The sequence below is a fragment of the Palaemon carinicauda genome, chromosome 35 (genome assembly GCF_036898095.1).
Source record: "Palaemon carinicauda isolate YSFRI2023 chromosome 35, ASM3689809v2, whole genome shotgun sequence".
Classification (NCBI taxonomy): domain Eukaryota; kingdom Metazoa; phylum Arthropoda; class Malacostraca; order Decapoda; family Palaemonidae; genus Palaemon; species Palaemon carinicauda.
Genome location: NC_090759.1, coordinates 53,762,174 through 53,784,673, shown reverse-complemented (window position 1 = coordinate 53,784,673; position 22,500 = coordinate 53,762,174). Strand labels below are relative to the sequence as shown.

Genomic DNA, 22,500 nt, shown 5'->3' with positions numbered 1-22,500 from the left:
CACTTCCTTTTTATCATTAGATGACCAGTTTAGAGAGAGAGAGAGAGGAGAGAGAGAGAGAGAGAGAGAGAGAGAGAGAGAGAGAGAGAGAGAGAGAGAGAGAGAAGATAAGTTTGTAAAATTTAGAAATTAACCTTTAACGTCGTAAGCATCTTTCATAGCTTGGAATATTTACTGGCGAGAGACTAGATCAACAAAACAATAATAAATATATGAAAACATTTAGCGAATAAATTTCTAGAGAAAATGAAACAGTAAAGAAACAAATGTGTCACACTTAGAAGATAGATATATTATATCTATTGGATAAAAACCATAACGATCAAAGAAAATATCTTGTGTTTTCTAATTCTTAAGAAAATGAAATTCATAAATAATTGTAAACATACTTACATCATAACCAAAGTAAAAGAAAAAATAAGAGGTTATGTCATAATTTGAGGCACATTATCCATGGAATTTAGAATATTTCTTATTGATACATGCATCAAAAACATATATAATCTTATATTACCAAAACGATAATATTTTCTAAAGAAAATGAAAATGAGTTACTCATTACTGCTCACACAGGACCCCCAAAGTCCTGTGAAACGTATAAGATATTATTATTATTATTATTATTATTATTATTATTATTGTTATTATTATTATTATACCTTGATTTTGATTTTATCATGGAAATTACCACCATAAAAAAGTCTTAAAAAATAATAATAAAAAGAAAAATACTTAGATTATGATCTCAAGTAAAAACTAATCTGAATATTGATGACACACCAATAACCAAGTCGTAGTTTATGTGAATACTGCGCCCGAAAATGTTCTTGTATCTATATAAGTCTAACAAATAAGTAACGGTGCAAAGGCCTTCGCAATAAGTATTTCCTCTATCAATAACAGTTAGGGAAAGTTCCCTAGGTCCACCTTAGTTGTATTGGGTTCTTTGAAAACCTTCGCGCTATGCAACGTAACCCTCGTGTCAAAATTGCGTAAATGGCTACGTCAAAGGTACCAAGTGCGTATCCGAAAGTGGTCCTTCTCTCGTCCTTTCTGTTGTGATTCAAATGTCACCGAAGTCACACTTTCAATTTAAAAAACCGTAGTTTTTTTCGTGTCCTTCAAAGAGAGATTTTTTGTTAATAAAATGTACTTGTGAACATAGCCTGGGGTTTGCTCGTGTCTTTTCCAGATGAAATAATACTTAAAGTTTTTTATGTGTTTATATTGCTAGCTTTACACTAGCCATATGGTAAACGAAGGTTTCGGCTTGTGCTCTTAAACTTTTGGTCCTGTCTTTTTTGTGTGTCCGTGAGAGTAGCCCTCTGAATGCATGGGATCATTATATATTCTCCCCGCTTTTAATGCCTGTCTAAGATCACAATGTGCCTTGTACTACTAAGTAGCAAATAGAAAAGGACAAATCAAAATTGTTCATTTTAAATCATGTATGACACCACCAGTTACGACGCATGCATCACTCGGTTTTTATTGCCCACATTGGAAGAGAGAAAACACGTTTGTGGGGGAAATGCCGCCTTTGTGGCAATCAAAGAGTGACAAAAAATTAAGCGCACCTAGAATTGACGAATAAAATTCGTCCTATTTGACCCTTTGAAAAACTAATTCTTTCTTTAAAATTCTGGTATTGCTTTGCTTTTTCTTTTTAAGAAACCATCTTAAAAAAGGTTGTGTTGATACATCCAAAGACTTTTTGGGATAGACTTTCTGTAAAATGAGAGATAATTAAAGAATGATCTCTGATTATTGGAAACAAGGGAAGAGCAGCAAATTTTGTGTAAATTCAAATATACTAGTTTTCTCTCCCTTATAATAATATTTCGATGAAGTGAATCAGAGTTCTTCTTAGATCTTCTCATATTGGTAGTAGGTTGGCCAGGGCACCAGCCGCCCATTGAGATACTACCGCTAGAGAGTTATGGGGGTCTTTTCACTGGGCAGACAATACTTCATTGGATCCTTCTCTCTGGTTACGGTTCATTTTCTGTTTGCCTACACACACACTGAATAGTCTGGCCTATTCTTTACATATTCTCCTCTGTCCTCATACCCCTAACAACACAGATTGGCTTACAATTCTTCTTCATTCAAGGGGTTACTGGACTGTAATTGTTCAGTGGCCACTTTCCTCTTGGTAAGGGTAGAAGAGACTCTTCAGCTATGGTAAGCAGCTCTTCTAGGAGAAAGTAACTCCAAAATCAACCCATTATTCTCTAGTCTTAGGTAGTGCCATAACCTGGTCTTGCTCGAGGGTACACTTGAGCACACTCTTCTATCTTATTTTTCTACCTCTTGTTTTGTTAAAGTTTTTACAGTTTATATAGGAGATATTTATTTTAACGTTGTTACTCTTCTTAAAACATTTTGTTCCTTTTTTCCTTTCCTCACTGGGCTATTTTCCTTGTTGGAGCCCCTGGGCTTATAGCATTCTGCTTTTCCAACTAGGGTTGTAGCTTAGCAAATAATGATAATAATAATAATAATAATAATAATAATAATAATAATAATAATAATAATAATAATAATACAATATATTCAGGTTCTTTTATGGTCACATTGTCAGTATAACCAATGATATTAAACTTATCTTGCACCATTGTTTATATGCAGTGACCTTGAGCGCTATTTTAGTTTAAGTCCCTTGCTTGTGGCTCCAACTTCTGTATTTAACACTTTCTTCTGTTATTCAGTTTTCATTCGATGTTAATACAAGAAAAGTTAAAGATAGCAAAAAATATCCTGAAGCACGACTCAAGATACTTTAATTCTAAATAATTATATGAGGGCCTAAGGTGAGAGACTGAACCCGGGATGGACGAAGGCAAATCTAAACGAATTCTTTATAACCCGTAGGCAGTAACCCATACACAGTATTTTAAAAACTTTTGTCACTTACAGGTATTTAGCATAATCTATCATCATAGGTGTCATATTCATTCACATTATGGTGAGAGCAACCATATAGTCATTGATATATATATATATATATATATATATATATATATATATATATATATATATATATATATATATATATATATATATTTATATATATGTATATATATATATATATATATATGTGTGTGTATGTGTGTGTGTGTGTGTGTTGTGTGTATATACAGGTATATATATATATATATATATATATATATATATATATGTATATATATATATATATTTATATATATATATACATATATATATATATATATATATATATATATATATATATGTGTGTGTGTGTGTGTGTATGTACACAAGACTAATGCTTCTATAATCAATTTCAACGTTGTACTAAAAGAATATTCTTAAAGTCTGAACTTATGCTAAAAGAAACCTCATATTTTCTTGCATGTCTCTCCGTTCTAATTAGAACTTAGCAAGTAAAGTTTAGAAATCGTAATAAAAGAATAATCTGTACGAGTATTTCAGTTTTGCTAAAATTCACGTATTTCAAAATCGTGATGGATCTAGATCTGATAATTGTCATCATTGTATACTTTTGTACGGGAAGAAAATATTTCCAAAACAATAAAAATATTTCTTTACAGCTTTTTGTACCAAAGAAAGGTGGGAAAGGAAGAAATCGGCATGTGGAAAACAAAAAGACGAAGATGAAGAGAGAAGGTTAATGTTATGCACGAAGGAGAATACGTCATCCTATTATTGCAACAGAAAACAAAACAAAGAACTCTTCAGAAATTAATTTGAAAGTCATTATGAACTCTAATATCAAAGGTAAGAACCACTAATTAAAGACCTAACGACAGGTATCAGGTGAAAAAAGAAATAGATGTAAAACACAAACATAACTTAGAGTTGAAGTCAACGAAGCGCAAATTCATGGTCACGAAACAACGAAAGAATTCCAACATTTGTAATGGCGCTTGGAGAAACAGGCCGAATCTTTTCCCTGCCGCAGTTTATCATTGATAAAATCATCAGATAAAGATCGAGTGATTAGTAATTGAGCCGTAATTAATAGGTGCGAGGATGTATATCTTCTTGGATCTTGATGTGTTGAGCAGGAACATCATGGAGATCGTAATACTTGAACTTTATTTGTGTCAGATTGATAACCCGCGTTAACAATGGGTTTATCGTGCTAAATAGATTTAACAAGTTATATACTTACCATTATACCATGCTTGGGTGTAGGAAGTATTTATGTGCTGGGGGAATTATGTCATAATCTAAAGGAATTTACGATAATCGTTTTATGAATAATGGGAAAATATCATATTATTAGTGTACGCGACCCCTCTAAAATGACAGCTAACTATTTAGATAGATATGCACGCACACAGGCAAACGCACACCCCTTCTCACCAGGATATGACTACTCTCTCTCAACCCTACCCGGGGGACGGGGTGAGCTGTGCATGACAGGAAATCATATATATATATATATATATATATATATAAATGTGTGTGTGTTTATATCCAGACACTTGCTCTTCACTATATAGGAGAGATTAGACGAAAAAGCGATACTCATTTGTATCGGTTTAAAATTGTAATCAACTGTTGAACACAATAGCATACGATCAATTCTAACATTTTACTTTGAAACTATAAAGACAAACCTCTCTCTCTCTCTCTCTCTCTCTCTCTCTCTCTCTCTCTCTCTCTCTCTCTCTCTCAGTGACGTATGCAAATAGCTATAGTTTTTGTAAGCATTTCTGAACGTTTTGTACGTGATCCTGTTTCCAAGGATCTTAACGTTTTTGCTGTGTGATTCTTTTAAGCTTTATAGAGATGACGATCGATACGAGATTGGACGCGATTTATGGAAGTGAAACTAGAATGCCAGTTACTAAAATATTTTGGTCAGCTATTGTCATGTGAATGTCAACCAAGAGAGAGAGAGAGAGAGAGAGAGAGAGAGAGAGGTGAACAGTAACCATTATATACCTTTCTTTTAGCAGATAATAAATCTAGCGTGAATTATGATGTATACATATTCAGTAGAAAGGTAATGCGTTTTCATGAAAATCGTATCAAAACTAACTATAAGACAGGACATTTGAACTTACGTCGCAACAAAGTTAATAGAATAATCTTGTTAATTTGCTTTATAAATAAAGTAAATTTAATCATGTACTTTTAGTTTAGATTCGCAATATACTACCATATGTTATTTTGTTATTACTTTGATTATTCATTGTGATAAAGTCCTTAGAATGATAGATTCTATAAAATGCTATGTAAAAGTAGAACGCGTTATGTATGATGACATAACTCTTTTGAATACATATGTACATACATGAATAACGACGCACACAAAAACTCGTAAGCATACTCTCTCTCTCTCTCTCTCTCTCTCTCTCTCTCTATATATATATATATATATATGTTTTATATGCATATATATGTATATATATATATATATATGTATATATATATATATATATATAGATATATATATATATATATATTTATATATTTATATATATATATATATATATGTGTGTGTGTGTGTGTATATATATATATGTATGTTATATATACATACATGTATATATACTGTGTATATATACATATATATACAGTATATATATATATATATATATATACATATCAAAACAACAAAATATGAAATATTCAATCTCATGACCAGTCAAATAACATTCTTTTTATCGCAAGGAAATACTTCAATAAATTAATTGTAATTTAATCTAAAATTAGAAGATATTCACATGAAATAAAAATACAATCCAAGTTTTATATATCTAATGTATCATGGCTATAAATAAACAATAGATTTCAACGTCAGGATTGTTATGATAAACATATGAACAAATACATATCGATGACAAAGTAAAAGGTCTGTAAAAGAGAAATATGAGGGAGCCATATGATGTCTCTTTCACGCACGCGCGATCACGTGCGTAATTGAGGACATGAAACCGAGTCTTGCGTGAGAAAATATTAAATTTGAGGCAATGAAGAGCAGGAAGCGAATGCAGTATGTGTTGAAGAAATAACCTAGTAACCTGAGATAACTCCTTTCTCTCTCTCTCTCTTGTATATATATATATATATATATATATATAAATATATATATATATATATATATATTTACATGTATACATATATACATATATATACACATGTATATATATATATATATATATATGTGTGTGTGTGTGTGTGTAAATGTGTGTGTGTGTTTGTGCAATACTTTACGTAGTAACTGATATTATAAGCATGACTGCAACTAAATCAACACATTTAAAAAACCAACAAATCTTTTTCTTTCCATTTATTCATATCAACTCCTAATAAACTATCTAGATATACAAGCGAAGTCAGTTAAAAAACATCTCTTGGAATAGGTCTTCAGGAGCTACTGAAAAGTAAAAAAAGAAGAAAAAAAAAAGCTCTTACATGTTATCATATATCAAATTGTTTAGCCAAACACTAATACGCATAATTGGAATTACTCCTGTTCCCCGAACAATAAAATACCTCCTAAGTAGTTTTTATACTTGTCGAATAAGATTATCATGTTAAAAGCTCGGCTTCCATCACGTTTTCGTGTAAAAACGTGACGCGGAAGTAAGGTTCTATCAGGCTGACGGCAGAGTCAATTAGTGCATATCTCGTTTGTGTTAAAGAACTTTGATAAAGTTTACTTTTGGAGGGATATAGAAGAGCCTCTCTCTCTCTCTCTCTCTCTCTCTCTCTCTCTCTCTCTACCCTTCATAAGTTGTAAATAATGGCGATTTCCCTCGGTTGGTCCATGCTGAAATAGGTACTTAGTAGGTAATCTTCATGATGAATTGTAATTCGAGGTTTGATGTCACCCAGTCACACCTCTTATAATAAAAGCCTTATGATTTTATGCACACACACATATTGAGAGAATGTATACAAGTCCCTTAGAGATTACAATAATGAAATGTATATACTGATTCCTTTACAATGAAATGCTTTGTTAGGACCGATTATCAATTACAAAAACGTCATACAGTTATCAAAGCTGAAATACTTTTATTTTTCAATTTTTACTCTAAAGGGACAAAAAGAAAATTATAACATTCCTTGTGTTACGACATCAGAATCTTTATAGGTTCCGTCCATCTCTGTAGAAAAGGATTCTACATTAGCAATTGAAATATAGAAAATTAATTGGAAATTAAACATGTTTCTGTACAACATTATTTACAAAGAAAATCAGTGTTGCTGTTCCTTTACTTTCAATGGCTTTGATTAATTCAAGATATTGAAGCTAGGGGAAACTTTCTAAAAAAATAGAGCAATAGAATAATTAAATGTAGAATTGTTGAGTCATTTTTATTTTCTGATATGTTGTTCACATGGTAACTTTAGGCTTAAGAACGTAGCAAAAGGGCTAGCTTCTTCCCTTTGTCACCATATGACAAAATTTGGAGATAAGTGTTTGTTGTCTGAAGGGGAAATTTACGTTGGAAAATTGAATCTGACTTTGGTTTTCTTAATGCTTTCCTACTTATCTCATTCCTATCTATTTCCTCGAAGCTAATACATGTGTACCCATCCGGGGGTGTAAGGAGTTTAATTTTGGTTCCTGCAAAGTGGCCACTTTGACCATGTCTCAGATTCTAGAGGAAGACTTCTTGTACAATGTAGACTTATGTGGCACCATATAGCAAGAACATGGCATGCATAGTGATGCTTCCAGAAAGAAAAGTAGTTACCTGAAAGCTTGGTTTGTTTCTGAAATGCTGCTGAAACAATAAAGTTTCTGCAATTTTAACCAAATACTAGCAGGACCCTTCTCTTTGAAAAGACATACAGGTTTTCTACTCCTATCTATTTTTTACTATTTTCGCATCTATCAGTGACACCTTGACTTTTAACGTTAGCACTTGAGAAATCATATATTCAGTTCACTAGTATTTCATGAATAATGCGGTATCAAAGATTGTTTATCAATTCTTTAAAACCTTTTCAGAAATTAACATGCTACATCCTCTGTAAATACTAATGTTGTTTTAAGAGCGTTTGAAACATGGTTACGATATGCAAAGAGCTGTAAAAGTAAGGCAGGGAATGCACGACTTCAGGTAAGACCCTTTGGCCTTCTCACACAGCTGGCAACACTAGCAGTTGCTTATTGCTTGATAATTGTGGCTGTTCTGCCATTTATGACTTAACGAGCGGGACCTCAGGCGATCATCTGACCGCTTCCTTGCCTTTTTTCTTTCTTTTTCTTTTTTTCTTTTTCATTTTATGCATTTTAAATACCTCCCAACTCTTGCTTCAAACTTCAAACATCATAAAAGTTAAATTGCAACCGTCACCAATGGTACATTTTAATTGCTACTCTTTCACTTTCTTATCGTCATCATTTTGACCGCGAAATGAGCTCGGATATCGACGACATTAAAATTAGCTATTGAAAGTAATAGACTGCAATAAAAAGGATTTTAAGAAGTGGGTAATGAAAACTTTATTGCTGCAAATAATTTTATATGATTGCAATTTGAAAGAAAGAAGTGTAATAGGGTGTGCAATAGTATATAAATCATTAGTCCTCAATATGACTCATTGCCACTCACACCAGGTCATAAGGTCAGTTGCAAACATTGAGTTTTGATTTTCGAGATGATGTTGCTAGAGCCGTGCCCAAGCTGCCATGGACTATATTTACAATCCTATCTATCTGTTATTTATTTATCTATCTGTCTTGACTCTTATCTGTTATCTAATGTCTGACGAGTATCAATGCTTTCATTTTGATTCTATCAAATGTTATTTCACTGATATAATACTTAGTATTTAGTTTTTTCAAAGTCATCATGATATTTAATTACGGTTAAATCTCTCTCTCTCTCTCTCTCTCTCTCTCTCTCTCTCTCTTTATATATATATATATATATATATATGTTTGTATGTATATATATATATATGTATATATATGTATATATATACTATGTATTTATTTTTATTTTCAAAGTCATCATGATATCTAATTACGGTTAAACCCTCTCTCTCTCTCTCTCTCTCTCTCTCTCTCTCACACACATAAGTCCTGAAGCCGAAAATGACCCTTAATACAAAGGGCGACCTTTCAATCGCTCGGATCAGTGCGTGGCTGAACGTGACTTGTTAAGGCTTTTTTTTTCTGGGTGTGACCACTTATTTAAAGTTTCTATTTTTGTAATGTTTACATTACTAGATAAGTCTTACACTTCCTTATACTTAAGTATTATTAAGCTTAGCTCTTTATATAATAGAATATTATTTTGATGTGCATTGATTCAGAATAGGAGGAATTTAAAGTAAGAGAAAGGAGCTGTTTTCTAAACTTGTAATTAAAACAAGTGTTATTTAATGCTGAACGCAGAAAATTTCTAATGTTAAAATCTAATGTTTCTCTTTAAACAAAATATTTCCGTAATGTTTAATGCTGATTAATATTGTTACAGACATTTATCATGGGGAAATAATAAAATTGAAGAGTAAACTTTGTTGCAAAATTGATTAATATATAAATTTTGTATAGCAGATATGTTTATTTATGAGAGAGAGAGAGAGAGAGAGAGAGAGAGAGAGAGAGAGAGTGGAGTCATATTAGGAAAATCTGAGAGAGAGAGAGAGGAGAGAGAGAGAGAGAGAGAGAGAGAGAGAGAGGAGTCATATTATGAAAATCTTCGTATTACTTCCATCATTCAAACCTGTTTTCTGGATTAATCACGTAACTGCCTATCATATGGCTGAGTTCTTTGTTTACTAAGTATGCTAATTTTTCCCTCTATCGCGAAAAAAGGCATTAGTTATCTAGAATAAAGGGCGGTTTTATGTTGAACTAGTTTTTATGCCTAATTAGAAAAAATATTATCCATAAAACATCTGCTCTTTAGGTAGTGTCACTTACGTTACGGTCATGGCAACTTGACCTAAACATGGCGGCGACAGGTTTTTCTTCTTCTTCTAAATTTGGTTATCTGTGATGCTTTTTTAATGTTGGCATTCAAGGTTATTTTCTTTATTTCATCATTTTCACACGGCGTAGAATAATTCTATTGACACAAACCATTGTATAATTATGAAGGTAATTATCATATTTTAGCAATGTTAATAGCATCACGTGGAATACAACGGAAAGCTATTGCATTCTTATTATGTTGGCTGTGATTTCAAAAGATGAACGTTCAATAAGCGCAAAGAAAGAAAAACTATATTCACAAATGTGTTTCACTATTTGTTGGCGATGCAGTTAACATAACGTGGAATAAAGATTTTCATACTTAATATACTATGTGAATAGGAGAAATGTGAAGGAATGTTAAGAAATATTAATACTCCCTCTTCAGATAAGGATTATTTTGGTATGGATCTACCCAAAAGAAGACAAATGTAAATAAAAGAGAGAAAGAAGCTCAGTTTTAAATCTGTAATCAAAACACTAGTGTTTATTTGATGCTTAACACCAGATCTTGGAATATAAATTTAATGATATCGTTTCAATAGTATTTGTTAAAGCTGATTAAATGTTACGGACAGATTTATGGAAACAATTTACATAACTTGAATTTTTGTGTATACCTTATCGATGCAAAATTTTGCCAAAGATTAATTGTAAGATTTTAATATAAACAGATTTGTTTATTATATATACATATATATATATATATATATATATAGAGAGAGAGAGAGAGAGAGAGAGAGAGAGAGAGAAAAGTGAAATTGATATCGCCATCATTTGAAATTGGTGTCTGTCCTAATCACGTGGCTTGCTAATTTCTAACCTGCATCGAAATAAAGGGCACCAGTTATCTATCCAAATGTGTTGTATATTGCTGAACTAGTTTTTATTAAGGAGGGGAAAACCGAAAATGATAGAAAAAAATTTTAGATCCAGAGTTATTGTCACATCTGTGAGGGACATGGCACCGGGTTTACTTCTAGATTTGATTATTGTGATGCTTTTGTAGTGCTGGTAATAATACTTGGAATTGTAATTTTTCGTTTATGATTTTTACATGATATAGAATCTTTATAGCGAATTGAAACACTGATTTTATGAATGTTACGTGATGTAGAATCATAGTAGGGACATGATACATTATGTACCCCTGTAGTTAATTATTATATCTTAGCAATGTTGTTAATAGCACCACATGGATTATGATTTCAGATTATTTCTTCTTAATCATTTTGTGATGAAGGTAACAATATAACTTGGAATAACCTCCAATACATTTTTAATGAATCCAATCTGTAAAATGAAGCAAGAATTTAACGAAAGATTTTTTTCTTCAAATTATCATTAGTCTTTGATATAATTATTTAATATTTCTAATGACGTGAATTTTAGAATATGTATCTAAGTTAACGAAACAACGTTTTCTTGCCATACAACTGAACTTCACCAATGAATCGAGCCGCGTGAAAAATATAAGTTATGAGAAACTCGTGATGAATATATTCACTTCTGTCTCGTGCCGCGTTTGTCAATTACTCGCATACAACAAAAAGGTGGGGCTTAAGGATACCTTAAAGACTTTCTTAAATAACGCCGGACATAACCTGAGGTCTTATTGAAAGGGAGAGTCGACAGCAAACGGGTTTATGGCCCATATAATTGAAAAAGATAAAAAATAAGTGTAACTCTTAATTTACCATAGATCAGAACCCTTTGGAGAAAAAGGGATACAATGCAAGTTCGTATTTATTGTAAAATCCGGCAAAATAAAAGTATGGAATTACAAGAATTATTACGTTTTTCATAAACACAAGATTAAGCTCATTAAAAGTATATGTTACAAGTAAGAGCTTAAGTTATTGACTCAATTCAAACCGAATAAAACAATGAAATGAAATCTACATAAATTTCCAACTTGTAATACATTTATATAAATTAACTATATACAAAAATGTATAAATAAAGAACTACTGACCCTCATTGATGATGTGCTAGAATGGTGTATGGAGAATGTTTGCTTAAGAAAAAATTGTTGGCAATATTATAACATGTATATAATAACCTCGTAACAATGGAATAAGTTATAAATACAATGAGAAGGAAATAGGTTACCAAATGGGAATATATATGTATGGTGAAAATATACATAAACATCTATGATGTATGTAAATCATAACTATATCTATCTATCTATCTATCTATTTATCTATCTATCTATCTATCTATCTATCTATCTATCTATATATATATATATATATATATATATATATATAATTTGATTTATATGTATGTATATATTCAAATAAGCCATATATCATATTACCTTAATATCTGGATTCTCTCTATACCTCGGGATCAGGGACCAAGGGAGACTCAACTCAAACTTGCACGATAGTGACATAACAAATAGTCATATGGCTATTTGGTATGCCACTGTTGGGTCAGTTTCTCGGACCAGCGTTCGATTCCCCGGCTGACCAGAAGCTATTTTCTTTGAGTTGATTCCTCCCTAGGTCTCTGATCCCGAGGTATAGAGAAAATGTAGATATTAAGGTTGTATAATGTATGGCTTATTTGAATATGAAAAACAAGTCTAAATGTGCAAAATTTATAATTTTATATATATATATATATATATATACCTGTATATATACTGTATATATATACTGTATATATGTATATATATATATATATATATGTATATATATATATATATATATACATATATATATAGATAGATAGATAGATAGATAGAATCAGCAATGTTATCGTGCCGCAATTCGAAACCAAATAAGAGGTATCCATTAGTTTGAAACATCCTTGTGGGGAGACTACTTACATCGGTTCCTCGGTTAATGACTGATTGTAATCACGTCTCAAACAAGTCCGCAAAAGGTCAGACTAATTTCGGTATAAGAAGTAGATGCCGAAGAACAATGAGATTTGGATTTGTTTCAAGATAGTATGTGGTTAATTATTTAATGTTATGGATTATCTAAACAATATAGTGAAGGATGATGTTTAAGACTACCTTAGTATGATTATGAGAAATATCTCTACTGTGTTTTGGATAGATAAAATAAGGAAATTAACAGGAAGGTCATAATAAAGATTATTAATTGGACTTCCAATTGGATGATGGAAGTAAACAACAGAGATGCAGGTCTGTTTTGCAAAGAATACATATTGAAGGCAAATTGCAGCTTCCTCTATCAAAAATTTCTTCTATCATGTGATCAAATAAGTTGTAACTTTCAATTTGTTGCCGAGATGAGTGTAATTTAAGAAATATGTGATAGTAGAGAAATGCAATGTGGATATGAAGTTAAAACAATGTTAATCATTAGAAATCACTGAAACCTTGTCTTTATATTTAAAGAATAAAATGTTATGTTACTTTAAAATTATAATATATATACAGAAATCAGAAAATAATAAACATATGGCTTAGTAACATCATAAACTGATACTTTAATTATCTTGTATAAGATGCAATTTTCTTAATTGTGACATAATGATTATTTACTACAACTACTACTATAGCTACTCCTATTGATGCTACTACTACTACTACTACTACTACTACTACTACTACTACTAACAATAATAATGATAATAATAATAATAAGAATGATACATAATTTGCTGAAAATCGTTATACAACTGAAAATAAAAAAAAAATAAAAAAAATCGTTCTTTGGAGATTGTTTTCAAACAAAGAACTTCAATTCGGTTTACAGATGAGATAAACTTTTCATAATAGATTTGTGTGATTGCCCGCTTACACACGCACACACACATTACATATATATATATATATATATATATAGATATATATATATATATATATATGTGTGTGTGTGTGTGTGTGTGTGTATGTGTAAGCAGAGAGACTGCAGATGTTCCAATTGTTCTATTATTTCGTGTAAATGTTAGGTTATTTTTATTTGAGAGTCTTCAACATAACGGACGAATCACTGCTCCCGCCCCCATTTCACAGTAAATTACAATATTGCAGCGTATCAGGTGATAACCTTGATGATACAAGTCAATCTCCTTATCCAGCTGCTTCTTGCAGTGTTATAACTGTAAAGGAATTCGAGAAGAGAAAAAAATATGTAACACATATGACAAGATTTGGCGAACTCCTTCGTGTGGAAGATATGAAAGTATATTTTACTGAAGTAAAATTGAATAGAGTTCTTAAAGTGAGTTTTTTTTGTGGTGGAGTCAGTTTGAAAAAGATAAATAGTTGAATAATATTATTGCAAAGGAAATAGAACTGCAGATTCTACACTACTTCAAGCGTTTTGCTGACTGGTGCGTACACACACACACACATATATATATATATATATATATACAGCGTATATATCTATGTATATAATTATATACAGTATATATATATAAATAAATATATATATATATATATATTATACATATATGTATACATATATATATATATATATGTGTGTGTGTGTGTATCTATATATGTATATATACAGTACACACACATGTACATGTATATATATATATATATATATGAATGTATATATATCTATATATATATACATATATAATATGAATGTATATATATATATATATATGTCTGTGTGTGTTTGTGTGTGTGTATATGTGTGAGTGTGCGCGCGCGTATGTGTGAATAGATGTGTTTACGTACGTACAGTCAATGTCAAAGGTCCGCCCATACACTCACGTTAAAGAGTCTGACACACTTCTTACTTCGTAAGTAATGGCCAATGATTGTCGGTGACTCGGCGTATCGCTCTATATTTCTTAGTGGATCTTTATAATACGTATAATCCAATCGGTGCGAACAAGGTCATGAGTCTCACCCATTTGTTTTATGCTCCATCAAGAGAGAGAGAGAGAGAGAGAGAGAGAGAGAGAGAGAGAGAGAGAGAGAGATCGTAACGCTGTAATATGATCTTCTTTTGTCCTTCTGTAACAAAAGGCCAGTTTCTTGTTCGTTACTGTTACTCGATAGAGAAAAAAAAGTAATCACGGTTACGGTGCCTAATAACGTAGAATAATAATAATATCTCTCTTATATCCTATTAGACTGATTAAATCTTAAAGTAAGATCTTCTACCAATATCTATATATATGTATATATATATATATATATATATACATTTATATATATGTATATATAAATATATAATTATATATATATATATATATATATGCATATGTATATATATATATATATATATATACATATATATATATATATATATGTATATATATATATATATATATTATCATAAGCCATTCTGTTATACTTAATGTCCATCTATTATCTGTCATTCTCATCATATATAATATATATATATATATAGTATATATATATATACATATATATATACATATATATATATATACGTATATATATATATATATATATGTATATATAAATATATATATGTATATATATGTATATGTATATGTATATATATATATATATACATATATATATATATATATATATAGATATATATATATATATATATATTATCATCAGCCATTCTGTTATACTCAATGTCCATCTATTATCTGTCATTCCTCACCATATGCCCTGACCATATCTATTTCTTTTTCTTACTTTTTAGAATTTCCTCTACTTTAGTTTGCTCGTGTATCCATGTTGCTCTTTTTTTGTCTGTTAGTGTTAGTCCCACTATTACTTTTCCATAGCTCTTTGAGTTGTAAACAGCTTATATTGTAAGGATTTAGTAAGGCTGCAAGTTTGTAATGCATAAGGTAACACTGGTGGGACCATCCTATTGAATACATTTCTTTTAGAGAAAGGGGTATTTTAGTTTTCATAATCTTATTTTGTTTACCAAAATCTCTCCATTCCATGATTATCTTTCTTTTAATTTCGATCTCGTGTCTTGGGGAAACAAATACTCTCCGTCCTATGTACGTATATTCATTATCAATCTCTCAGAGGTTCGTCCATAACAATTGAACATTTTCATTGAACATTATCTTGGTTTTACTCATATTCATTTTCATTTTTGCTTTCTCTATTCAAATCTCATATAAACTTTTACAATTTCTCCCATGATTCACTAAACATTACTGTGTTACCTGCAAATCAAAAGTTCTTAAGACTTTCCTATTAATATTAATTACTAGATTTTCACAACGTTGATTTTTCAAAACGTTTTCTAGGATCGCTTTAAATAATTTGGGAGACTTGGGGTCTGCTTGTCTAACTCATTTCTCCATCGGAATTTTCGCACTATCTTTATGTAGTTTTAGTATATCTGTACTTCCTGTATGAATATCTTCAAGTGTTCTAACATAAGATTCATCTATTCCTTGTCTTTGAATGGATTTCATTGCTGCAGAAGTTTTGAGAGAATTAAAATGTTTCTCATAGTCTACAAATGTCACACATATTGGTTTGTCGTACTCTTTTGATTTTCCATCAGATGGTTGGTTACATTCATATGGTCAGCTGTTGAATACCCACTTCTAAAACCTGCCTGCTCTCTTGGTTGATTAAAGTCTAGCTGTCTTCTATTTTGCCCAATATGATCTTTGTAAATATTTTATATATTTTGGAGAGTAAACTTATTTGGTGGTAATTTTTACGGTCTTTTGTGTCTCCTTTTTATGAATTAGTATAATGATAAAGTTTTTCCAAGCTGTAGGTATAAGCATTCTTGCTGACATTTTGTGTAAAGTTCAGCCAGTTTTATTACTATAAAATCTCCTTCATCTATTAATAAATCAATTGCTAGGCCATCATCTCCTGCCACTTTGCCTCTTCTTATGGCTTTTAATTCTTTCTTTACTTCTATTGTTACGTTTGGTACCGGCTAAGGTATTTTATTCTTTCTTATATCATAATTTTATGTAATTGGTTAGAAATCCTCTGCAATTTTTGTAACTTCATCTCTATTGTTGATAATAAATTCATTTCCATTTTGACCCTTTAAAGTAAGCATTTGTTAGCACCATGTTCAAAGTCTTCTTTTCAACAATTTGAGGATTATTTTCTTTACTGTTTCCTCAATTTTTGTCTGATTGTGTTTAGTTTATTTACTGTTTTTGATAGTTCTTATAATCCTATTTCATCTCTCTTAGATTTTACCTAGATTTCCAATCTTTTCTTTATTAGGCTATTGGTGTATTCTGATAATTTTCCTTGACCTTGTTTAGGAAAGTTTGCACTTACCTCTTGTGCTGACTAATACAAAATTTGTTATATGACCTTTCATTTCTTCTTTACTTGCTTGCATTTCATCATGTAGCTGGGAGAACCTATTTTGTATTGTCAAACTAAACGCATAAGAATTTTCACTTATTACAGGAGAGATGATTTTCTTTCTTATAATTACTATTTCTCTTCCTTTCCTTGGTGCATTTTTTTTTTAATTTGTGTAACACTTACATCCTTAACTAAATTGATTTTTCACATAGAATAAAATCTATTTCGTTTTTCGTTTCTCCATATGGGCTTCTCCATGTCCATTTTCTATGTTACTTTTCAATAAAAAAAAGTGTTCATGATTTTAAAATCGTTTCTTTCAGTAAATTGTACAAGCATGCCTTCTCTGTCATTTCTTGTGCCTACCCCAAATTTACCTACTGCTTATCCTCCTCTCTTCTTTTGGCCTACTTTAGCATTGGAATCACCCAAAACCAATGTAAATCGAGTCTTATGTTCTTTTTTCATAGCTATCTCGAGATATCCATGAAAAGTTTCTATTTTTTCTTCTCTATATAGTATGTCGTTGGTGCATACGATTAAATGATGTTCATTTTATACTTCTTATCTAGTTTGATAATTAATCCTGCAATTCAATCACTAGGACCACAAAATTTTTCTGTTACCTGTAAGAGTTTTGCTTAATAAGAAATCCCACTTCATTTTATTTGTTCTTTTCATGTCCTCTGAAGCAAATTATAAGCCCCTCTTTCAACTCTATATAAGATTCATCAGTTCTAATTTCACTCAATCCTTTTATATACCAATTTAATTATTTTATTTCATCTAGTAACACAGGAAGATCTTCTTCCCTAGTAAGGCACCTGACATTGTATGTTGCAAGTTCAGTTTCCAAAGGTGACCTGTTGTAGTCCAGAGATTTTTAACACCCTCTGCAATGGAAGTAACTGCATTTGTTTCACTGCCACTGGGATGGGACTGTGGTATTCATGTCTGGGCAGGCCACTATGGATTGATGATGGTGGGAGATTTTAGTTTATATATACATGTGTGTATATAGATACATATACTGTATATATACTCAAATATATATATATATATATATATATATTTATGTATATATATACATATATATATACACAGTATATATATGTATATATATACATATATAAATAAATATATATATATATATATATATATATTTATATATATATGTATATATTTACATATATATATATGTATATATATACACAGTAGGCTATATATATATATATATATATGTATTTATTTACATATATATATATATATATATATGTATATATATACACAGTAGGCTATATATATATGTATATATATATATACATATATATATATATATACAGTAGGCTATATATACATATATATATATATATATATGTATATATATATATATATATACTGTATATATATATATATATATACACACATATATATATATATACAGTAGGCTATATATACATATATATATATATATATATATAAATTTATATATATACATATATATATACTGTATATATATATATATATATATGCATGCATATATATGCATGCATATATATGCATATATATACCGTATATATATATATATATATATCTATATATATATATATATATTTATATATATATATATATATATATATAAATATATATACTTATATATAATGTATATATATTCATATATATATATATATACATATATATATATATATATATATTGTGTATGTATGCGCGTGTTTGTGTATAGAATAATGATTATAATTATTAGATCTCATTATTCCTTTAGTATATTTTCCTATCCATTAGACAGATATTTATATCATTATATGGAAATCAAGCATTACTTACCATGGTGTGTGCAAACATCCCTTTTCTAAACCAACTGCCTTCTAGAGTCTATGGTTTGGGACATTCTAAAACGTCATGCGTTCAAAGTGGTACCTCTTCTTAGTCGTTCAACCGAAACTTCACAAGATGAGAAAAAGTAAAACACACGTACACACAGTTATTCTCACGCCTAGTCACGCACGACTGGAGCCCTGCTGCCCTACCTAGTCACTGGTGCTAGTCGCTTGAGAAATTACTCCCATGATTTGACTGGCCCACGTGCCAAGGTGAGGTCAAATAGGCCAATGTTATTAAGGGTATGATCTAGTTTTTCTTTATATATTAGCAAGGAATATAAAGATACCTTTACAATTTTAGAACACATGAGATTTAACTCAATTTTCAGATGAGCGAGAGAGAGAGAGAGAGAGAGAGAGAGAGAGAGAGAGAGAGGTTACCGCAAAACGAGGTAATATTATATACACAATTTGGGATATAGATGAAATTCTTCCCATAAAATGTTAAGACTATTATTTTTAACCGAGAGAGAGAGAGAGAGAGAGAGAGAGAGAGAGAGAGGTTACCGCAAAACGAGGTAATGTTATATACACAATTTGTGATATAGATGAAATTCTTCCCATAAAATGTTAAGACTATTATTTTTAACAGAGAGAGAGAGAGAGAGAGAGAGAGAGAGAGAGATGAGTTGAGCTTTCAATCGGGAAAAATCCCATACCAACAAATGTGTGGCCAAAAAGAGTGTTTTTTTCACTTACCCTGTCCTTCCCTGGGCTATTACAAGGAGCGGTGTTCTTTGGTAATATTGCGAATCCGTTATTTTCTCTTGCTCAATCTAAATCTAGTTATTTTTGTTATATAAAATTGAAATATATTTTCTAATTGATATGAATATATTTAGTGGATTATTCATTTCGACACATTTAACAGTTTTATTGCTTTAATAATAAATTGGAATAATGATTAAGTTGACTCAGATATTGTATAAAAATCTGAAGGATGCATTGGGAAATAAAGCTTCTTTTTATCATCGTAAAAATTCTATATCACTTCAGAATATTTCCACGCCCTAACCCGTCCTAACAATACTAAAAAAGACAAAAAAAGAATGCCGTAAATACGGTGACAATTCCAGCCGATAAAATATACTGATTTTTCCACTCCTTTTCGCTTTGATCTTGAGTCACGATAGGCCATTTGAAGGTCACTTGACAATATAAAATGGCAGGGGAAGACAGGAACGCTATCACAGTCTTCCTTCGTCATTTAACTTGGTCACATATCTGTTTTCCAGTTCGTCATCATGAAGCTTTTGGTGAGTAGGGAAAGTTATTTCTGGAAGTTGGGTCTTTAGTTTTGTATGATAGGGGAATTGAACACACGGTGGAGACACCCGATTGGAATACACAGATATCTCAATACGACTTCAACCCATTATGGTAGTGGATAGATGGTCATTCAACCAGATGAATGAAAGGAAATTTATTTTTTGAAAAAGTAAGGAGATATAAATTTCTTTTTAATGTAGACTATACCAGTACATACAAGTATATATAATTTATATATATATATATATATATATTATACATATATATATGCAGTATATATAATTATACATACATATATATATATATATATATATAAATATATAGGTAGGCAGTAGCTTGTCCAGGGCACCAGCTACCCATTGAGATAATACCACTAGAGAGCTATTGGGTCCTTTGACTGGCCAGACAGTTCTACATTGGATCCCTCTCTCTAGTTACGGCTCGTTCTGACTTTGCCTACACATACACGTCATAGTCTGGCATATTCTTTCCACATTCTCCTCTGTCCTCATACACCTGACAACACTGACATTATCAAACAATTCTTCACTCAAGGGGATATCTGCTGCACTGTAGTTGTTCAGTGGTTACTTTCCTCTTGGTAAGGGTATAAGATACTCTTTAGCTATGGTAAACAGCTCTTCTAGGAGAAGGGACACTCCAAAATCAAACCATTGTTCTCTAGTCTTGGATAGCACCATAGCCTCTGTACCATGGCCTTCCACTGTCTTGGATTAGAGTTCCCTTGCTCTAAGGTACACTCAGATACGCTGTTCTATCTTATTTATCTTCCTCTTGTTCTTTTTAAGTTTTTATAGTTTATATATGAAAGATCTAATTTAATGTTGTTACTGTTACTAAAATATTTTATTTTATTTGTATTACTTCTCTTGTTATGTATTAATTCCCCTTGTTTCCTTTGTGTACTGGGCTATTTTTCCCTGTTGGAACATTTCGGCACATGGCATCTTGCTTTCCCACCTGGGGCTGTAGCTTAGCTTCTAATAATGATAATATATATATATATATATATATATGTATATATATATATATATATATATAAACACACACGCACGCGCACACACACACACACACACACATATATATATATATACATATATATATATATATATATATATGTGTGTATATATATGTGTCGTGTGTGTTTGTGTTCGTGTTTGTGTTTATATATACGTATACATTAAATATGTATGTATATATATATATATATATATATACATATATGAATATATATATACATACATACATATATCCCCTTTATACCATGCAGGTGATCGTTGCTCTGTGCCTCGTGGCCATTGCTGCTGCTTATCCATCGGACATCGTGGACTTCGAGTTGGACAACCAGGAGCAGGAGCAGGAGGGACAGGCCGGTAAGGCCGTCGACGGAGAGTATTCCTGGGTAGCTCCCGACGGCACCGAGTATTACGTCAAGTACGTCGCTGATCATCTTGGTTACCGCGTCGTCGAAAGCAACGCCGTACCCAGCAGTAATGGCGCTGGGTATGAGGGCGAGGAGGATGACGACTGAACGGATTTGTGGACAGGATAGAATACAGTCTTTTTATGATGAACTAAACATCCTTTAATAACTATTTTAATTTTCAGTTGGTATTTTATTGATATTTTCAGATGTAGAATATTTTCAAAATGAATCCAACACAAATTTTCTATATAGAGTTTATAAATATTTTCAAAGCTATGACTTAAAAGATACATTAATGCCTAATTTTCTGAAGTAAATATGAATTTCGTGAATCTTTTTAAAGATGTTAAGCATTCTCTAAAAGTTATCAAATAAACACCATCATATATTGCATAAAGTTTTTAGTTTTAACTCTTTCCGTTTATTTCTTATTCCAAAATTTTATAAGCATAAACGACTTAATGAAAAAAAAAATCCATTAAAAAAATCTATGTCAAATTATGTTTTTTTAAGAAATTTTTTAAAGAAAATATTAATTTTGTCTTCATTTAAAATACATAATTTTTCTTTTCCGTAATGCATCTTAATGAAAATATTTTGTATATATATTTTTGATTGCTCGACTGTTATCCTAACAGAGAAAGTTACAAAAACTTGACTTTATAACAGCAGAAGTCTCAAGGCTATCGAGTTTTTCAGC

At 30.8% G+C, this 22,500-nt stretch overlaps 1 protein-coding gene across 1 annotated transcript; it reads left to right on the top strand.

Annotated features, from left to right (window-relative positions):
• Nucleotides 1–20,278: 20,278 nt before the first annotated feature.
• LOC137627470 (cuticle protein CP575-like) lies at nt 20,279–22,257 on the top strand. The gene is made up of 2 exons (XM_068358554.1): nt 20,279–20,340; nt 21,645–22,257. The coding sequence occupies exons 1-2, from the start codon at nt 20,329–20,331 to the stop codon at nt 21,903–21,905; spliced, it is 273 nt and encodes a 90-aa protein (XP_068214655.1). The 5' UTR covers nt 20,279–20,328; the 3' UTR covers nt 21,906–22,257.
• The last annotated feature ends 243 nt before the right edge of the window (nt 22,258–22,500 follow it).